General features: G+C 35.6%; 1 protein-coding gene across 18 annotated transcripts in view; it reads left to right on the forward strand.

Moving 5' to 3' along the window:
• The window catches only part of QKI (QKI, KH domain containing RNA binding), a 151,418-nt gene that overhangs the window by 38,584 nt on the left and 97,252 nt on the right, over positions 1 to 15,582 (forward strand). For all 18 annotated transcript variants that reach the window (XR_003993513.1, XR_003993515.1, XR_003993518.1 and 15 more), the window contains exon 2: positions 895 to 1,037. Coding sequence is in view for 14 of the 18 variants with exons in the window: in XM_030499739.1 (XP_030355599.1) it covers positions 895 to 1,037 (143 nt within the window). In the remaining 4 variants the exon portion in view is untranslated. The remainder of the gene's footprint in view (positions 1 to 894; positions 1,038 to 15,582) is intronic.

Below are 15,582 nucleotides of genomic sequence, written 5' to 3' on the forward strand. Positions count from 1 at the left end.
ATCAGATTATACATTTTAAACTTTTTTTTGTTTATAACTACTCAGCTACATCTTGCAAGTAAATCAGTGTTGTTAATACTGGTGTAATTGGTAGAAACAGTACTTATATGTCTATTTGTGATATTCCCTGGTGCTGTCAAGGAGTTTTTCATTACTTTACAATGAAATAGAAGGACTTTTGGATGTATGTAGAGGTTGCCTAGGTCTCTGATACCATACTTGTCTTCATTTTTTTCATTATCTCTTGGGGGGGTAGTCAGTAGAACAATATTCACTATTTTTTTGTCACAGTGTGTGCTCAGTAACTGCACCTTGAGTTGTCAGATTTCTCACTGCTAAATGATGCACCATTTCATTTCCAAATGCTATAGTTAATCTCCTAACTAGCAAATAGTATAGATGCATTTTGTATGTTTTGTTAGACATAGGTTTCTAGTTTGTTTGGGTTTTTTTGCTTTCTAGATGCTTCATTATGAAAAATACATAAAAAACCTGGTTTTGTACACCTTTTAAATGATGTGAACAATCTTGTAAGAGTTCTAAGGAGCTGCATGTAATTTTTACCTAAATACCTGAATTTCATAAACAGGATGAGGAGGCAGCAAATTTACAGATATTAAATTATTTGTGCTGCAGTTAAAAAACCAAAGCATAACATCCCCTTTTCCCCCAAAAAACTCCAAACCCCAAAACAAAAAGACAAACAAAAAGCCCCAAAATCACAAAAAATCTAAACAAAACCAGAGTAGATTTTTTTCTTTCAAGCTACCATGATGCTTATGTAGAGAGGAAGAAAGTGGCATTAAGATTGGGGAAAGATTAGAAGACGACTGTCATGCTAGATTGTAATGTGTTACTGTATTTAATACCTAATATACGTTTTTCCCCCCACAGAAATTAGCAGAGTACGGAAAGACATGTATAACGACACATTAAATGGTAGTACGGAGAAGAGAAGTGCAGAATTACCAGATGCTGTGGGACCTATTGTACAGTTACAAGAGAAACTATATGTGCCTGTAAAAGAATATCCAGATGTAAGTATATCTTTTTAGTCCCTAAATTATTTTTTGATCCTTGTGGTCGTCTTTAAATGTAAATTTCATGTGATGCTGCCCTTGGATCCCACTGAATTGCTTTTGTTGAGATAGTTCTTAGGGAAGCAGTGTATGTTCTGGTTGGTGGCTTGATTTGTAGTGAGTGTGAGTGGAAGAAGGTTGTGTTAAATACTGAACTAATATGGATCATGAAGCTGTAGATCTAAGATCTGAATTATCTTTATCATTCAGTATTGCTTGTCCTGAGACACTGTGTAGTAGAGTTTTACGAGGGAAGTACTTTTTGGGACTGTTTTTTCCTCTTGCAATGTCTCTGAAAGTCAGTTGAAGAATCCTTAGATACTTAGATACTCTGTAGAGACCTTGGAGACCTTTGGAGACTGTAGTTAATTCAATTACTGTCTTTAACTGAGGTGGCTGTTTGTTTGGTTTTGTTGTTGTTGCAATCTCTCATCCCTCCCCCCTTCTTAAGCAAAGCTCTTTGCTTGTATGCCAATGTTATGTTCTCCACTGGGTGTTCTGTTCTATTGTACACCTACCTTTTGAAAAGAGAATTGATTTCATTTCACTAGAAGAACTATTCAGAAGCCCTGTGGTCTGAATGGTTTCTTAAAACAACTAGTGAGAAAATAAATAGTCCTGTCAATCCAGCCCAACCATAAGGAAAATAATAGTGTTATTCCTCCCTAATAGAATTTAGGTGTCCTGTTGCAGTGAAGGAGCGCAGGGCCCAAATGAGGCATTTGCACATTGAAGTGGTATAAAGTGGAAGAAAGTACAGAATAGCAAAAAATGGAAATAACACTTCTGTATCTTGTGGCTTTTCTTTGGATCATTAATAAAATTAAGCTCTCCAAATTGAACTTTATTATTTGTCCTGGTTTCCGCTGGGATATAGTTAATTTTCGTCCTAGTAGCTGATATAGTGCTTTGTTTTGGATTTAGTGTAAGAATAATGTTGATAGCACACTTATGATTTAGTTGTTGCTAAGTATTGCTTACCCTAAGTCAAGAACTTTTTAGTCTCTCATGCTCTGCCAGGGAGGAGAGGGGCACAAGGAGCTGGGAGGGAGCACAGCCAGGACAGCTGGCCCGAACTAGCCAAAGGGATATTCCATAGCATAGAATGTCATGCCATACTCCATTGAGAAAACTGAGTGCAAGTTATTGTTCAGAACAGAATATTTAAACAAACGTCTCTTCTCCCTTTTCAGTATTCACAAAGCTGTTGCGATGCTTTTGGATTAAAATACCTGTACAAAGGAAAGTATTCAAAGAATTTGCATTGCCAGTAAGGGCATCTCTTTCCCCTTCAGTTTTTCTTCCAAATTAAGTAATGCATATACCTGTATATATACCTATATGTACAAAGTATATGCATACATGTCCTCACACCAAAAATATAGATTTTTTTTGAAACTCCTTGGAATTACAGATTTTTGAGAGGAAAAGGTTGCCCTGAGAAGTTGCGGATGCCCCATCCCTGGCAGTGTTCAAGTCCAGGTTGGATGGGGCTTTGAGCAACCTGGTATGGGATTGGAACTAGATGAGCCTTAAGGTCCCTTCCTACCCAAACCATTCTGTGACTCTGTGAACTCTGCTATGCAATTGTTCCATAAAGCGATGCAAGTAGCTCTGTACTTAGATATCTGTATATACCTTAGAGTTATATTGCTTATTGGCTTTTTAAAACATAGCTTAGTTGTTGAAATCTTTGGGTTTATAATTTGACAATGCATCCTTTGCAAACAGTTGCCTTAGTTATCAGTTGCAGTTTTTACAGAACTGGATGCTTGCTGTACCAGGATCATGAGATAGGAGAAAGAAAAAGGGATTGGATTTACTATAATTGTTATTAAGCTTTTCGTATAGAAATCAAAGGTGGTGTGGCTTAGCTCTTTACTGCCAGTTAATTATTAAGTATAGTGTAAATAAGTGGGAGAGTTTGTCTCTAGTTACTGCCAAAGCCCTTGTGTAACTTCGGGTGTACGATTTCTCCAGGTAATGCTAGGTCTTTTTGTGCCTTCAGAAAAATGCCCTTGAAATGGTCACTAATTTATTTCAATAAACTTTTACAACTTCAGAAGTTGGAGAGACTTGTGATTTGTATACACGTGACCTGTAATATAAAGGTAGTTGGTTCTTGTGAGATGATGTGAAATATTGCTAGAAAATGTACAGCTTCTACACTATGGTGGTACTTGGCAATTCAGGCTTCATTGAGGAGCCAAGCCCAGTGTTCTCTTTGTTCTCCTGCCTGTGTACATGTTGTCTGTATTTGTTCCTAGATCCCAGAATGGGATCTGCACAGCCTCAGTAATTGCTTAAGCAGCTAGAATATACCACTACATGCCAAAAAAACCCCCAAACCAAACAAAAAACCCCCCTAAGATCTGTCTCCAAGTTAGAAATTAAATAACCTGCTTTGCATTCAGGCTTGTACAGTGTTCAGAAGGTCTGGAGTACAGTGATTGCAACTTGTCTGTAAATGTCACTTGTAATGATTAATTTCACCTGTAAAGATAATTTAATTGTAATCACACAGTGTTATGTGAAACTTCTTACTCATATCTAGCAATTGATTTGTTATCAGATACAGGGAAGACATGCTGTGCACCCTATCAGAGTGAGTTTGTCAGATACCTCCAGTTAATTCTTTCTGTTCCCATCATTCTCTTCTGACAATCTCGTATGCCTTACAAAGGCATAAAGATGGATAAAATTAAATATTATGCAAAGAAGGGTGACCAGAAGCTGTTTTCTAATTTAGATTTAACAATATTTTTAGAAATTATGTTCTAATAAACTTTTATTCTTTGACTTACAGTTGTAAGCATATAGATTAGTTGACTGTAGCGAATACTGAATAGTACTGCAGTTTAATTCTGTGCACAGAATCCTAAACTGAGGCATAAAAATAATGGTCTGTCATAAGTTTAAACAAACTTGTTTTATGTATATATAAGCATATGCATATATGCGTAAAAGATGAAATGGTAAATTTTCATAGCCTGTATTATTTGACTGTCCTTTGAATACCTACACAGAGGAAAGAATATGTAAAATATAATTACAAAGCTAAAATAAATATATATATAAAATCCCCTGTAGTATCTTAATTTAGATTTTTGAGTTCTTACTGAGTATTTTTGTTCTAAGATTTATTCTAAGACCATAGTTGATGCAAGGGTCAAACTTCCAAAAAAAGCAATTGTATGAAACAGCCTGTAGTTTTTAAATGCTGACTTTGTCGAGTTTGCTTTTCTACTTGTGTTCTAGTAAGTAGAAGATACGCAAAAATCTTCCTAGAGAATAACTAATTTTCTTTTGTATGTCATGTTAATAAGGAGCATTTTTCCATGATGTAATCACATCTGATGAATTGAATAATTGTTGGGGTGCTCTGCCTTCTGGCTCATTGTTTTTCCATTGCAAGCTATAGTAATGCAGTTGTATTGTATATATTATTCTACCACCCTCGAGAAGGTGTTAGACCTTTACAGACATTTTAGTCTTAAAATTGAGATTTGAGCTTTTGCGAACAGAGTGTGCTCCTGAAACTTGAGAGAGAAGTTGTGCGGAAGGTACCTAGAAGATGAAATTCCATTAGGTGTCTGTTATTTGCCCTTCAGTTAAAGATGTATTCTCTCTGTGGTTAAATCTGTGTGTGGTTATTTAAGTTAAAGTTTGAAGGCATTTCCAATTCATGGAAAAATATCTTCCGTCAGAGTTTAAAAAAAGTAATATGATTGAGCTCTTAGGAAGCAGAAGAATAGAGGATATGCCATTGTTTGTGGGTGAATAGTTAATAGTCTTTAGCATTTCTTATACTTCAGATAAATGATTAATTTTCTTGAATTTCCCTAAAGAGCTGAGACTAGAGTTTCTGTCTGATATCAATTTAAACAGTTTTTGGAATTAGTACCTACAAATGTTGGACTGAATAAATGTGTTTTTCTATTATAATCATGGCTTTATTATTAATAAGTACCCTGTTAGCTCTGATTAATGTGAAATTCTCTGTTGGAACTCTTCTGTGCTTCTTCAGTAAAAATGTAAGAACTCAGTAATTATCGCATCTAAAGTAGCATGTCCTTCGAGTATACTGAAGCTCAAAGGCCAGCAGTGATAAACAGCTTGTGCGTACTTTTTGACCATTTTAGTTAAAACTGTTTAATTAGTACAACAGGATGATGAACACAGGGATTCATTTTACTATAGGGAACTTACTGACAAAACATTTAAATCCTTTTTCAATTTGTAATATCAGGGTTTATTAGCGTCCCTAATATGGATTAGGAAAATGATAACATCATCTTTATTTATTGTTCTGATTCTTTTACTTAAGCTTATCATTCCCTAGTGGTAAACAGGGAAGGAGGCCAAAAGAGCTGGCCTTGTTTACCCTTGCAGTAGGAAGGAAAGACAGAACATAGCTGGTCCCTGTAAATAAACTTGAGCTGCAGAGTACCAGCAGGACTGAAGGAAGATTTGGTAAAAGGTCAGCTACTGATACAAGTACAAATGTATATGAAAGAACTAAAATAGTGTGATTACTCATTTCCAGTCCGAATGAGATATTTGGAAAAACATTTGGAGCAAAAAAGTTAATTAGGAATTTGAACTTTACATATATATATATGTGAGAGGCTTTACACGCTCTCATTGCAAGTGGTAAGGGAATGAATTCATTGAGAAAGATTCCCTTTATTTAGATGCTAATAAAACAGAGACATAATATTGGTATCAATCTTTTTTTTTTTTTTTTTTTTACTTTTCTGTCTAATATTTTAGTGGATATCCTTCTGATACTGACCACCTGATTCACCTTTTGAAAGATAAGTTGCTTTTGAGCTCTGGTTCACATTCAGTAGGTTGTGGTGGTGGTGGTGGTGTCATTTGTAGCACCTTGCTGAAAGATGACATACATTGTCATAATTCCATTCAGAAATAAGCCTGTGAAATCTTTAGAGCATGTTTGTCCTCAGAGACAAAAGTGGGGAAGACAGTCTAGAATATATTGTAGATAAATACCCTGTTCTTCAGTCTCTGATAGTGATATCCCAGGCTCAGCATCAGTTCAGCAGTACTGATGAACTTTGTCTGTATCTCATCATGAGAGTTATTTCTTCCTCATTTAATTCTTTAAGCATTGAGTGTCATTAAGTTAGACAGGTGATTACTTAATCATTTATCTGTTAATATTCTTATTCCCATTTCTTTCTTACTTTCAAATTTTGCTCTTTAACTATTTGCAGATACTGTGCTTTGTGTGTGTGTAAATAAGAATTAGAAAAAAAGGGAGGGAGGAGGCAAGGTGGAGGTAAGACAAGTAAAAACTATGTAAATAGCCCTCGCTTTAGCTGGGGATAATGTTTCCTGTAATATTTTTCAGGGTAAATTTGGAAATTGGAGAAGAAATGATTTGCATCTGGTACTGATACACAAGTTGAACATACTTTTTAGGATACCGGTTTGTTATGGTGATGCATGTATTAGTAACTTTTTCAAATTAACATCACAGGATTAAGCTTTTAGTGATGCCCAGCATGTATACCACACTTCTAGTAGAAAGTGGATTCTTGTTTAGTCACTATACTGGCCCAACTCATTATGGGTATGAGTCCTTTAACCTGACAGTAACAGCTAGTGCTAGGCATTTGGGCGCCTTCTGGATGAGGAAGAGCGTGTGCGTATGGGGAAGCCAAGTGTGGCAGGAGAACATTAGGCTAGAAAATACGTCTGAACAGTTTGTAGATGCCTGTTTTTCTGTGAATGAAATGTATACAATTTTAGTTAGAATAAATTAATCCTACTAAAAATGGTTAACTTTGGGAAAGGCAAAATTTGAGATTGCAAAGGATGTGTCCACCTCAACTTTATGAAAAGGAAGTTAAGATGTTAGTCAATATCTCTCTTGGATAGCTCTATTGGCAGTTTGTCTACACTTCCTCTTGCTGAGCTGTTTTCACTCAGAACTTTTACTTACTTTGTGCAGTAGCTCTTGTAAGACTAAACAGAGAGTTGTGTGCGAATACAAATAATGAAATGTCAGTTGTGGGGCAGAGAGTGATTGTGGAATATTGATCTTGGTTTTCATTGGTGCCTTTTTTTTTGGGGGGGGTGGTGTTCAGTCTGTTCTTTCAGATGTTTATTGCAGTAAATAAAGGTTTTACACAGAGAGCTTCAGCATAACATTTTGGCTTGCTGGTATGTATAGGTCAGGTACACTTGGGGTACACCTGCTGAACTTCCTGGAGTAGGAAATACAGAATTTCTTGTGAATGAAGAGGATTTAAAACTTTTTCTTCCTCTGGTTAGTTAACAAAGGAGACCTATAATACTTTTTTACTTCTAGCACCTTCCCTACCCCCTACCCCATATCTGGTGGTCAGTAACCTTTTGACACACATATTAGATATTTTTTCCTTTCTAGTAGCTCTGTATCTTGGGTATTCCTGCTTGTACGCCTAGATTTTTATGGAGTTGGTTGCCCTTGCAAAAGTAACTCAATATTTTATTGTTAGAGGATAGCATGAGTTTTGTAACTTCATATAAGGCAGATCAGTGAAATGCAAGTCTTCACTAATGATGCTTGCTCCGTGTTTTGCCAGGATAAGAAGGCACTGACCCCCATCCTGAATTGCTGTTAATAGTAGTTTTGAGCACCAGTCAAAATACCAGCCTCATGTTTTCCTTGTATCTCTCCTAAATCAGGTAAAAATCAGTTCATATGTCCTCAATACTAAAAGGTCTTTTGCTTATTACTAGAGTTAAGTCTGCCCACAAGCCTTGGGGGTGCATATTGATTTTAAAAAAAAAAAAAAAGTTGTCTTTTAAGCAAGAGTGGTTTTTTGAGGTGTGGTGCTTTTAGGTTCTGCTTGTTCTGAAATTCTCAACTCATTAATAAAGTGTATATCACTAGTCAAAGAAAAGTCTTCAGTGTGATGTTGCATTTATACCATTAATTTCTGATTTGAATTTGATCCATAATTCAGAATGAGTAAACTTCCTCTGTTCAGATCTTTCCTTTCTTCTTCCATGTTTTGTTTTATAGTGTAATAACTGTTGCTTACCTGCCTTAGTTTTGAACATTGGATTCAGAAGAAAATGCAAATGCTGCCTCAGTAGATAACTCTGCATAGGAGATTCTGTGATTGTGTAGCTACTAGGTATTCATCTGTTGTTGTATGGATCTACTCAATTTATTCAATTAGTCTGTGCTGTTTCTTAAAGCTGGTAAGAACAGTAGTTGGACACAGTTGTTTCAGTTACTTTGGCATAATATTAATTAGCGCTTCTAAGTTTTTTATATATTTCTTTTTCTTAAGAGCATTGTAAAATAGTTGAATTATGTGAAGGCACTGATTTCCTTTTGAGATTTACTACACTTCTTTGAAACAGTGTGCAGTGGGTTTTTTTTCATACACACAGCATTTTAAGCAAAATAATGCTGGTTGATGAGCAGCCAGTTCCTTTTTGCACCTTACTTGCACTCATTTTACTTGTCTCTTATATATAGCATAGTATACCCTGTCTTCTGGGAAGGCTCACGCACCTGTTCTAATGGTGCGCATTCATCCACACAACACTTAAAGTTGCTTAGATTGATTAATGTTTTGTTAGAAGCTTCTGTTTCTTTAGAATAGTGACATAAGCCTGATCAATATCTTTCAGCTATGTGGTTTATAAACAGTCAGAACATACTGACCTAAAAATTGAAGTTCATTCTAGTTACAGACATTACGATCTCTAGTGTCAGGGCTTTGCCCTGTTGTTAGTGGTGCTTGCTCTGGGAAGATCAACTGAATTACGATTTAAAGTTGTCATAAGTACGCAGCAGTTTCTTGGATTTTTTTTTTTTTTCCTCACCAAGTACAAGTGGTCTAAAACTGTGAATGCTGCATGAAATAAGTATCTCTGTATTGCTTGTCCAAACTCATAGTGATCAGTAGAAATGACCAATTGTTATCTTGTTAATTTATTTCAAGTACTGGTAATAATATATGATTCAAATTAACATGTTAAACTCATGGGTCATAGTGTTTAACCTAATAGTTTGAATTTTATAGTTTGAACTCATTTGACTGTATTTGTTTACTATCGGTTTTAAGGTGACATTCACTTTTAAAAATAAAGCACAGTTGATGTCACTCAGCACAAATACTAAAATACTGTTTCTTGGGTTTTGGGCTCTTCAGAGTTTTTCAAGTTAGTCTGGCCAAAATAATATTTTGCATATGTGTTTTCCCTCCTTCACAAGTGCAAATTTTGTCTTTGAGACCTGCAAAGTTTTAAACAAGGGCTTGTGGTGCCTTCTGAAGGATTTCAGTTTCTTCAGAGAGTCAGCAGCAGATGGGCAAGCTGAACGAGGGACCTGGAACTCGCTTTGTAGCATTAAATAGGGCTGGAAGATAGCTTGGGACATAGCTATGCATGTTACTAAAGACAGGTGGATTGGCGTGTGAACCCGAAGTGCATCTCAAAGCTTTATCACAACTCTTTCTCATGCCTTTTTTCCTGCAATAAATATGAGGTAGTTCCTCCTCTGTTGCAGCAACTGTGGTGTGGTGGTGGTCATCACAGAACTGTTGAACGTGATAATGTCTTACTGTCTATCTCCTTACTTTAAGCTCCTCGGTAAAAGGCAAAATCTAGTTAGAAATAAAGCCTGAATGTAGTAATTGTTGATGAGCTGCTATTTTAGTAGTGTTGTAAATTTTTAGAATAATAGATTCAGTATGATATCCAAAGGCGCTATTATTACTGTAATACTAGACTGTAACGCTTCTGCTCTGTACTCCATGATGCTGGCTGAAGCACGTAACTCTGTAGTGCATATGTCCTGAGACTTGTACCCTTAAATGCTCCTGAACAGTGGGCTTTTTAAGATGTTTCAGGTGCTTTCAGTTTTGCTTCCTTTTTTCTATTTATATATTACCTTCTTACAGATAGAGCAAAGAGTTAAGGTTGGGTAATATAACAGCTTTTAGCAGAAGTCATTTAAAGCAAACAAGGTGGATTAAACCTTAAAGCACTAAAGGAGGTATTTAAAGGGTTATAATTTGAGATACCGTTTGCATTTCTGGCCTGTCTTCCAAGTTCTAGACTTGGAATTTTGCAGATCTTACTGATTATGGCAGCTGTATGCGTATATCGAACACTTTTGTAACAGCCTTTTCAGAAGGTGAATTGTTCAATTTGTCACTTCATATATGGTCAACATTGAAAAACATGTTTATGATTTTTTAGAACTAATTGGACAACAGCAAGTAGACTGAAAACTAGTAGTCTTCTTTTTCTGTTACGCTTGGTTGAAGCGTTCTACTACTTGGTCTGTAGTATAATGACAAACACTACCAATTATGTAACCCTACTGTTTATGTTCTAAACTTTTGGGAGGGGGACTTCGTTTGTTTTGATGAAACAATTGAAAATTACTTTGTGATGTGTTTTCAGTATTTTCACGTTAAGAAGTTGAGTAAATGAACTTCTAATGAACCTAATGCAGTGCAAACTATGTACATGGAAATCAATTGCAATGTACAGAGCTCCTTTGGCTAAGCATTATCATTCTTTGTTTAAATCATGAGGTTTTGTACTTCTGATTGCTGAAATACTTGCAGCTGTTCCAGTATATTGAAAGATATAAATAGGTATTTCAAGAGTTGAGTTGTCTCAAACTAGGTAAGAATTCTGATACCCTCCCACTCCCGTGAGTTCACAGAAGGCACAATTTGTTTGTACAGTAGAGTTTAATTCTATGAATCAGATTGCAGTTACGTTACCAATACTTGAATGTGTGTAGAAGTAAAGGAGCAAAGCAAAAATTATCTAATACTGGTTGTGATTATAAATTACGATTTAGTCAGCTAAATGAGGTAATTAAAATCAGTCACATGAACAGAAAGCATGTTTATGTGTAGGAGGGTTAAATACCTTAATTTGTCACTTCAGAAATTTCAAAAATGCATTCTTTTCCCCAAATATCTTGGTTGAATATGGAAACTTTCGTCACAGTTGTCACCGATAATGCCACAAAAAAATTGTCCACGAAACAATGCTATGCATCTTTATCATGGGTTTATTTGCTCTGTTGCTTGGTGTGGTGCTTTACCTTTTTATTATTTTTTATAAAATCTCGCTTGTCAAAGAGAGTGCTATTGTGGAAATAAAAAGTGATTATTATATAAGTAGCTTTTAAGGTCTTCTGACCTAGGAGTAATTTCTGTGTTTCCTCCCACTTTTCGAGGTGACTAATAAATCTATTTTTGGAACTTAGAATTACAAAGCAATGAATAATTCAGCATAAAATCTATTGCCTGAAAGGGATGCAGAACTTCGTCCAAAGTTCCAGTAACTAGTAAGATGAAATGAAGTGGTTACTGAGGACCACTTCTTTGCATAAACTGAAGTATAACCTCAAAGCCTCTTTCTTGATCAGCCGTTCCTTTTTCTGGGAGGAAAAGTGACTTCATTTCTCAGATAATTTTGGAAAAAAGGGAATGGTGTCCCTTAAGTATAAGAATTTCCATTTCTGCAAAGTTTTTGTAACAACAGTGTCACCATCTGCAATAATGCTCCAATTTAAACATATCTTTCTCACTTTTAATTACTGAAAATTGGAAGTCCTCTACAGCAAATTTGCCAACTTTAAGTGCCTTGGGTAATGTCACATGTAGTCACATCTAATTAAAAGGTATTATTATGGAAATCAGTTGTTGGACTGTATATCCTCCGGATCCTTTGTTATTGGAATATGAGCTTAATGTGAACTGTGAGGCTTAGAGGGCACTGCTGGAACCTGCAATTAGGTTTTGGAGACCGATTTACACACAGCACAACTTGTTAATTTTCTTGATAAATGTGTCACGATTCCCAAATAGAGCATGGAATTGAACAATTTTACTCATCTCCTGGTGTTATTGAAACTGATGTCTTGTCACTGTCCTGAAAACCTCATCTTAGTGAATAGGATGAAACAGATTATTCACTATCTCTCTTAAGCATGCCTACCATTAGATTGTTCACACGATCTGATTTCCTGAAAGAGTTTCTGTTAACAATCTTTCAATTGCTGTTTAAAGGTTTTTATGACCACTTAAAGAAGGGAGCTACCAAATTGTACTGTGGACCTTTAAATAATTGCACATGGGCTCTAATGATAACAGAGATTCCTCTTTTAAAACCATGAAATTGTTAATTTGTCTATCTTTACAGCTTTCTCACTTATGTTGATAATCCTAAGCAATTTAAAATCCAATTATTTCCAAAATATGACAGTAATTAGATTAGTTTTTTTACATGAACATAACATGTAGCATAAAATTCATTTTGAGGGATATTACTTTATAGTTATTTGAATTGGAATTTAAACTACCCTATTAAGATTTTCTTTAAACTTGTGGCATGAGGAAAAGGGTTAATGTTTAAAACAATCTTAAAATGAAAGCAAATATGACTTTAATGTAGAGTTTGTATTAGTATGTATGAAAAGCACTGAGAAGATGGAAGTGAAGCAAATAATGCAAATAAATATAGTACTAACGGGAGGTTTTCTGTCCTATTAGGTGAAGATAGAAAGCGCTAATTGTAAAAGAACAAACTGCTGTTTCACTAAAGATCTGAAGTTAGTATTTACATAAACAACTACACAATTTATAAACAGCAAAAATGAAGTCAGAAATTGGGGGGAAGGGAATGACAGTGACATGACCAAAACCCAAAATGATTTTCACCTTGGCTATGTTTGACAAGGCATGGCTTTTGTCTCTGATAACTGATAAGGTCTGGCTTTGTTGTTGTGTGTTCTTGTACCTCCTGGCTGCTGATCCAGCCTGCAGTGTTGTCAGCTCAGTGAGGAATGTCAGTAGACTGGAGCAAAAGGGACATTAAATGGTTGGCGCTGAGGAATAGCAATAAATGAGGTGAGAGCTAAATATATAGGTTTGTGACATTCTAGCAGCTGGCTTAAGTCCTGCTGTTTGTTGCTTGGGTGTACTAGCCTTAAAAAGGAAGAGAATGCATTGTAGCACGAGGAAGTAAAAAAACCAGCTGGTGGCTTATCAGTCAGCCTAAATGACAGAGAAGGTTAAAGAGTTTGGAAGGACAAACTTTGAAACAGTGCTTTTATTAGTAACATAAAATTCTTGATTTGATATAAATAGTTTTATAAAATTAGTCTAAAACTTTGCCGTTTTCCATGGCTCATTCAGAGCGAAAAGAAATGAATACTTCAGTTGCTGTACAAAAAAAGTACTTAGTTATTTTTGATTCAAACAGTTTGTTGGTGATGTTACAGTCATGATCTTTTGACATTTTCTTGCTCCTTAGTGGGACTCTTTGGAAATGTTTTGATACTTTATTAAGTATCTTACCGTTTAATACTTAAAAATGTTTATTTTTGTAGTAGGTAAAAGCATGAATGCTTTCAAAGGATGTCTTAATCTTCCCTTTATTAGAGATGTGGAAAAGTAAGTGGTTTAAATGTGATTTTATATTTTATGTCTTTACAAAATGAAAGATAATGTTTGGAAAAATCAATGTTTAATTGCATAAAAGCCTCATATTTTATACGTAACATAACTATATCCAGTTCTCTTACATGCAGTGAAGGCTGTTAGAATGTAAGTTTGAAATTACTCCAGCACCTTAGCTGGAAGATCAGTTCTGCCTGTTACTGTTTACTGCTTCTTGTTGATTGAGGTTTCTACAGTTTCTTCTCAAGAACTTGTTTAGTTTTTGACCCAGATTTGGTTGTTTCCCTTGGCTTACAGCTGTCCGTTGACCCAGAGAGCAGTGAAGAGCAGTATCTCAATTATGGCTCCTCAACAAGTAAGCTAGTAGTGAACAAGCCTTTCTGTCCTCTTTCACATCTGTAATAAGTGTCTGTGTTGGTAGGGCACCCAGCCTCTGCTGGGCTTAACAGGGGATAAGGAATGGGCCCAGCCTTTCCCTGAAAGAAGCTGTGGGCTAAAAAGAGGGAAACTGTGCTCCAGCCTAAAAGCCTTTAGTGGAGAGGACTTCGCCATTTTTACTGTTGTTCTTAAATGTGGACAGGCTCCTTGTGCAGCAGCATAATCTGAAGCAGTGGGAAGAGATCAGGAAATTCCAGATATCCTCCTTTTAGGAGGAGCTGGTATGTCCTCTTCCTTAAGGTTTGTTGGAGTGTTTGTAGAAGGGAGGTGTAGCCCGGGAGCTTACTGGCAGCTCGTAGAAGACTGCAGCAATGACAGATGGGACTCATTTGTCTTCATGTTAAGAACTGGTTTTTTTTGCCATGATACAAGTAGCTTCTCCTTGTTACGGTAGTACTGTCAGACTGCTTTTCTGTCAATTTGAGATGGATTTATTGTCTTTGTATGTGTTTCTTTTCTATGTGGAGCAGGAAAATGGATATGAGGAAATTCAGGTGGACTGTACGTACATAGTATGATGATGCATCAGACGGTTTTCAGCCTCGAGTAAAAGAGATTAGAGAGATTTGAGCTTTGCTCAGGGAATTTGATATACTGTGTTTAGTCAGATTTGTTTTTATATACCTCTGTACAGTGAGATTTATAGCTGTGGAGCTATATAGTAATTTTAAAATCTTCTCTTGCATTTGGTACATGATACCATTTATGAAGTGCTGGTTACCTTTTGAATTAGCAACAGCCCTTTGTTAATTTTGAATTCTGTATGTTTTTTTAGGTCAACGCAAATACTACCTATGTGATACATAACACAAAAATATCAGAATAAATATTGGCAAAACTGTAGTTAATTTAATAAACTTACCTTTGTTTCCTTCTACCTAATGCAAGTAGGTAGATTGTTTACAGTATTAGCATTTTTCCAGGTGATCTAATTCTGTGCAGTTAAATACAGAGGCACACAGCTTTTATAGTTTCGTGTTAGAGGTCAGTAATTTAAAAGTTACTCTTAAATTAATTCTCTCTAACTTCCTAGTCCATTTATCTAACTTCCACTGCTTCAAGTTAAAGCAACTTAAGCAGTACAACTTACGTGGTGTTTTAAAGTTTCTTGACTCTTGACAATATAATGCAAGGTCTTTATGGCAGTGCTGTGTCATTAATTTTCACAAAAAAATAGAGATCTTCCTTTTGGTTTCTTTGGGTTGCTTTATGGCTTCCACCTGAGGGTTGTATTTTATAATGCCAAAATTACATTATAAAAGTATAATTTTACTACAGAAAAATGAAAAAGAAAAAAAATGCCTTACGCAATCCTAGGACAGTAAAGCTCCTTAGTAATCACTTAATTTTAAACTAAATGGTGAATGTCTTGGCATAAATGCGTACTTCTTAACTTTTAGAGAACTAAACAGAATATCAGATGTGGTAATTTTTCAAATCTAATACATTAGGATTTTTAACTTTTTGGTATGCTGTTAGATACAGGGACCTTCGAATTCGCCAAAGAATCTGTGAAAAAATGATGTTAGCTCTTCAGCAACTAATCTGGCAAAACAGTGCTCTTGAGAGTAAAGCTACTGTCTTCGTGTTAACATATAAAAATATTT

The sequence above is a fragment of the Strigops habroptila genome, chromosome 10 (assembly GCF_004027225.2).
Source record: "Strigops habroptila isolate Jane chromosome 10, bStrHab1.2.pri, whole genome shotgun sequence".
In the NCBI taxonomy this organism is placed as follows: Eukaryota; Metazoa; Chordata; class Aves; order Psittaciformes; family Psittacidae; genus Strigops; species Strigops habroptila.